Here is a 6,225-nt window from a genome sequence, read left to right on the forward strand (position 1 = left end):
GAGAAAGATCAGAATATGGATGAAAACAAAGTTATAAAAGGGGTATATTCAAGCTTGATGGGCTCACCACACAATCCTCACCATCCTCCGACACCAATACCGCCTCCACCGGTGGCACTGCCACCCCTGACGACACCCATAAACAACCTCTCTTCAATGGATTTTATTACTAGACATTTGCCAGTGATTGATAATTCTGATAATCTTATTCCGCCTCTTTCAACACTAAGTGGCAGTGGTGGTGGTGGTGGTGGTGGTGCAGGTGGCGGGTCAGCCAGGATTTTGTCTGGCCATGAGAATTTGTCATCAATGTGGAGCTCTCATGAGTCGAATTCTGATGGGGAATGTTTCAAATTTAGTTCTGGGTTCGATTTTCCCATGCATTTTCCTGAGAAAAAAAGTGGAATTTGGCCTTCCCCTCCCATGCTGCCAAGCAAACATTGTCGATACCCACCTTGGGTGGTAAAAATCACTTCTTAATTTGTGACTCCTTTTCTTCTCTCTCTCTGTCCAAATTGTGAATTTAAGAGTTCTATTGAGAACTTATGTTATTTGCAGATAGACAGTGGAATGAATCACAAAATAGAGCCCCCTTCAAACCAAAGATCTTATAATTACACATCCACTTGGCCAGAGGAAGAAAAGGCATGCAAAAATTCCCCACCCGTCTTTGTTTCAGTAACTGATTTGCCTGTTTCATTGTGTTTTCGTTTTCTGTTTTTCTGTTTTCTGAAGTCATTTTCCAGTACTACTTTTTTTGGGTCATCAAACAATTTCTAGTAGGTTCTTAACAATGTTTTTGGCCCTCTTTTCTCTTAATTGGATATGAAAATGGGTAAATGGGGGTGTTATTATCAGTTGATTGATCCTCACAGTTTTCTTTTCTGAATCTATTGGAAATCAACTGAATCTGTCTAAAAAGGAAATGAGATTGTGAAAATAGTTCAGTTTCTGATGCCAAATTTGGTTACTACATGATATAGACTGTTGGCATAAAGCGGCGTTGGACTTCCTCCGTTGATGATGATGGCCAGACAGATCCACCATCTTCATGTGGTTATGGCACCACAAGGGGTTCTGAACCCAACAAGCCAACATTCTCCTTCAGGTTGGGTTAGTTGTTTATCATATTGTGCTACCAAATTTGAGTTGTTAGCTCAAATTGTGTCTTTTTGTTGTTGTTGTTGCCTGAATTGTCAGAGACTTGAAGAAAGAAGTTCAGCCTAAGCTGAACCCAAAGAAAGGCGATACGGATTGTGGAACCCTTGATGCCAATTTCCTCACATTAGGCCTTCCTGCAACTTCTTCACATCCTGCAGAAACCTTTAGTGATGAATTTTCTGGATTCTATTCACTCCCACTCCAAGTAAGAGATAGAAGAGCTTGGCTTCTCTCCAATTCAGATTTAAATTGGACCAAGCAGTCTGACCACCAAAATTGCGACTTGTCAGCATTTCGTGACAAACAAAGTCCCTTATCTGGGCATCCACTCAAACATACCAATATCTTTCGGGTCAGTATTTACAGCCCCAATGTTGTGGTTGTGAGTGGGTGGACAAATCTGAGCCTTTGTTTGCCATCAAATTTTGATTTGTTGCAATCTTGATGTTTTGACAGCTCGGTCTAATTCAAACCCAAACTGGAGACAAGCAGTTCAAAATAGATATAAGATTTTTTAATTAAACCCATTGATGTTGTTATAAGATTTTTTAATTTTTTTTTTTGTTTGGCAGGAAAGCATAGATGAGTCAATTCAATCATCAGGACATAGTGGATCAAGTAATGGAAAACCATTCTATAGGATTTTAACAGCAAACAGTCAAGTGGGATGTATAGAAACCAGCACAAGCTCTGTTGAAAGGAGATGTGAGACTGGAGGAGGGGGTGGTGCTGATCTCAACCTAAAACTCTCATTAGATATCTTCAATGAACCAATGGTGGCATTTCTCAAAGAAAGCTGACTTAGAACTTAGAAGGCACTTCATGTTGAAATTGTTGATGAATGTGTTTGATATAGAGGAAATCAATGACTAGGCATTTCCTTCTCAAATTTGCTTTCTTCTTCTTATTATTATTTTAAAAGAGCTTACAAATTCAAAGCTTGTTTGTCATTTTTTCTCTAACCAACAACAAAAATAGGAAATTAAAGTTGAAAGCCTGACTAGGGAGAAGAGCCCAACAAGGTTTAGTCCCAACCGACAGCATAGTGAAGGAAATAAACCAGCACCAGAGAAAACGGATACAACAAAAATGCCATGATACAAGTCCAGAGTGGATAGGTGGAACGGAAGAATGCAAGAAAACCAATGATACCACAAACCACCAAAACCGCCAGCACTTCAACCGAATAATCCCATGTCAAGCCTTTTGTATAAACGATTGCTAGAAGTATTGACAAGCCGGTGATGTTGTTCATGACCACTCCACCATAAATCTGCACTCAACAAACAAATTAAACACTTCAGTGACATTTCCATAGAATTTAAAGATACAACATGAAACAAAAGGAGAGACAGACCTCTGAAAATGTCAAGGAAGCAGTTCTTAAGCTCTTTTGACTCGCGGGAAATATTGCTGATACAGCCAACTTGAATTTCAAGGCGATGGGAATTATCACAAAAGAGATGTAGAAAGTAGGCAGGCCTAGAGCAACCGATAAGTCTAAGGTACTGTATATCAGTGGCTCTGCAAGAAAGGTCACAATCGCGACACCTAATATGATTTGGAGCACAGACTTTAGGCAATCCCATGATAGTAACTTGTGAATGATGCTTCTGTTCTCTTCTACGTTATACACTACCGAGTCGACTTCTTTCCATGCAATCTGCAAATTCAAATGCAAGGCTACGTAAATACATCACTTACTTGTGCAAAAGCATCAGTATAGAACTTGGGTTTTTTATTTTTATTTTTTTAACAGATCATATCAGATCATGAAGGATGATGCTATTAATTACCTGATCGAATTCATCAATGAACCTTTTCGTGTCATTGGAATTGGCCACGCGGGTGGCCTTGTCAACCCATTTTGTGATTCCATTGACAAATTCTTCTTCGCTGATCATGAGGTCACCGTTTTTGTCAAAATCATTCATCACTTCCGCTACTACCACATCGTGATCGAATTTTACATTTCCAAATTTAATATGTTGGATTACTTCTTTCAACTCCTCTTGTGATATAAATTTGTTCTTATTTGAGTCAAATTCATCAAAGAGACTGCAAAACCAATAATTGTAACGAAGAAGAATATCAATTAAAATTATATTAAAAAAAGAAAAAAAGTAAAAACAATAGAGGTGACTTTTGAGGCTAACCTTTTCATGCGATCTATGTTGGGTCTTCCATCATCAGTGAGAAGTCCTTCTGCTTCAAGAGCTTTGTTTTGGACGTGTTTCAAAATTCTTGACATTAGACGCTCAATCTTGGCAAGTGCATCTCGTTTTGTCTCAATCCATGGCTGCACAACCTGCATATAAAATATTTTTGCGTTATAAAACACTTTATATTGAAACAAATGGGGTGGAAGTAGTAAATAATTTAAACTACTTGTTTAACTAAGGTCCTATATGATTAGCATTTAACAAGAGTTTGGTTGCCTGGCGTAAGGATTTCCTCGTGTGAGAACTTCCATCTTCGGCTAATTGCTTGGCTTCATGTATCCATTTTTTGCATCCCTCAATGAACTCATCCTCAGTTATGGTTCCATCTTTGTTCACATCAAATGTCTTTAGTACTTCTGCTACTGCATACTCTTTCTCTACATTTGCTTTTCCTGACTTAATATCCAGTATTAGAGCTTCCAATTCAGAAACTGATACAGTCTGGTCTCCATCTTTATCAATTCGAGCAAAAAGACTGCAAAACAAATTTAAAATTAAGCACTCTTTTTTTTTTTTTTTTTTTGGGTTCTTCTCAAGGCAATGCTGTTATTTTTGCTTCTTTATTTGAAATGTCAAGAGCTAACCTTTTGATGACCGGAATATTAGGTGATCCTTCATTGGTAACGAGCTTTCCTTGAGCGTGCCTTTGAAAATGATGCAAAAATCCTGCCAGCAGGTTCTCATATTTTGCATATTCTAGACTTCTTTCTTGAATCCATGGATCAAAAATCTGCAAATATATATGGGCTATGCCATAAAACTGCAATTTTCCATGGCAATTTAGGCTTTAAACAAATAATGATTGCTTATTTAGAATATATACCTGATACATGAAGTATGAGATTAATCCTAATACTGATACTATGAGTGCTATCAAAAGCACTAGGCGACTTCCAGATGAAGTGTTGACAATATTAGATAGTTGCACTATGATAAATGGAATCAAGGAAAGAAGCATGATTCCTGCTGTATAACTAGTCTTTTTGTCAGTTGTAATACCGGAGTCTGTAAAGATGAGAAAAAAAATCAAGTCTAGTTCATAGCTAAGCTTGTCTGAATTATCAGAGGTACGTTAAATATTGGGTATGAATGTAACAAACCGGTTAAGAAGAATAATTTTTCTTTGATTAGTGAAGGTTTTGAAGTTGAGGGTGGTTCTGAATCTTGGGAATTTGATTTCTCAGTGGTGAAGCCTTTTCTGCCAAAAATGACACACATTCCCCACTGCAATGTGAGGCAAAACACGGTGGACCCGGCATACATGCCAACTGCAACTGAAACTCGTGACTGAGCATCGTCTTCAGTAAGTCCAGAAACTGCAAATGTGAATTGAAATGTGAAGCAAATGAAATGATTAGAGGCACTTCTAGTTCATCCCATTGTAGTTTGGACTGTTCAAATGAGCACGAGATACTCTCTCTCCAAACTCCCTCCCCCCTGTCTCCAACAGACTCCAAGCTGCACGATGTGGGCATGATTGTACGGCTTGGAATGCATTGAGGACAGAGCTTTTGTGGACGGGGATCCCAACTGTTCAAATTTGTGTTGGGTATAAAGGGTTTCCAACAAAATGCTCTTAGTTCAGTCAAAATGTAACACAAACAATTTCAACTTGTCAGCAAATAAAAATATCAGCTCTCATAAGTCTTATTCTGCAAATCAAGTGTAACAAAAGTCTAATGTGTCTGCTTGTTTAATTCACTTCAATGAACTACAAAGGTGTGGAAATAGCAAGTTCAATCCAATTCCATTTCATGCCTTGAGTTATTTAACACCAGAATCCACATACCCCCAATTGAAGATGTCTCAGGAAAAAAGGATGACTCCTCCTGTTGAAACCTAATCTAGAGAGGGCAAGGCAAAAAAGTGTGACCCAATACACGAAACTCCTGTTAAAACCGAGTCTAGAGAGGACAAGGTGTATGCAACCCTTACCCATTACTGGAGAGGCCTTTTCCATGTAAAAGCACAAGAAAACAATTAAAGAAATAGTGATGAGATAAGAAAAACTTACTTAGGGAAACCATGATTTCTGGTAACACCATGAGGATTTCAAAAACATCACCAAAGAAACCAGTGCCAATGATGTTGAAGAGCTGCTTGCTACCCATTGTTAAAAACTTCTCCCCACTAGCCAACAAGTAATTATACACCACTATCTGGAAAAGATAGCCACCAATGTTGTCTGCACATGGAAGGAAGCCATAGTAGTGTTCACAAGTCTCTGAGGATGAGAACATGCCATTCAAGCTAAGAAATGGAGGTTGATAATCAACATGGTCTACTCCATCTGAGACTAACAACTCAGAAGAGTTGAGTCTCAGAAACCTGCCTTGCACTTTGCCAACCACAAGGATGAGAAAGGCCACACATAATGCAGCAAGATTAGCCATAGGTGGATAGTGTAATAACTATGGCCTCACTTCTTTTTAAACTGATGCCTAAGGAGACGGTTGTTGGAGTGTCAAATCCTGATACGTACTAATCCTTAATCAAAATCTGGAGTGAAGACACTTTGATATTGTACATACTAGCCTATCACGTTTTTAGATTTTTCTTAATATATAAGTTATGTTTTTTAAGATTTTTTATAAAAATAATTTAACAATTTTATCACTAACCATAGTGTATGGAAGAAGTTGAAAAAGGTACTGTAGTAATTATACACGGATTGTATCTATAATTATTTGTATGAGGAGATTTTAAATGCTGATCATAAATTTTGATCAAATCAATAAATGCAGGCACGCGAAAAGACATGTGGATTGAAAAAAGTTAATAAATGATGCTTAGGAGATTTTGACCAAATCAATAAATACTGAGTTTTTTTTTTTTCAATAAG

The 6,225-nt window shown here is 37.8% G+C and overlaps 1 protein-coding gene across 1 annotated transcript; it reads right to left on the minus strand.

Annotated features, from left to right (window-relative positions):
* Positions 1-2,037: 2,037 nt before the first annotated feature.
* On the minus strand, positions 2,038-5,844 carry LOC114308867 (sodium/calcium exchanger NCL). Its single transcript, XM_028254563.2, has 9 exons — positions 5,398-5,844; positions 4,484-4,699; positions 4,207-4,388; positions 3,968-4,113; positions 3,600-3,858; positions 3,318-3,469; positions 2,958-3,219; positions 2,519-2,824; positions 2,038-2,434 (listed from the first exon to the last, which is right to left on the minus strand). Exons 1-9 carry the CDS (start codon positions 5,774-5,776, stop codon positions 2,186-2,188), a joined length of 2,151 nt encoding a protein of 716 aa, XP_028110364.2. The 5' UTR covers positions 5,777-5,844; the 3' UTR covers positions 2,038-2,185.
* Positions 5,845-6,225: the final 381 nt, after the last annotated feature.

Source organism: Camellia sinensis, chromosome 9 (genome assembly GCF_055761805.1).
Source record: "Camellia sinensis isolate YWXY chromosome 9, ASM5576180v1, whole genome shotgun sequence".
In the NCBI taxonomy this organism is placed as follows: domain Eukaryota; kingdom Viridiplantae; phylum Streptophyta; class Magnoliopsida; order Ericales; family Theaceae; genus Camellia; species Camellia sinensis.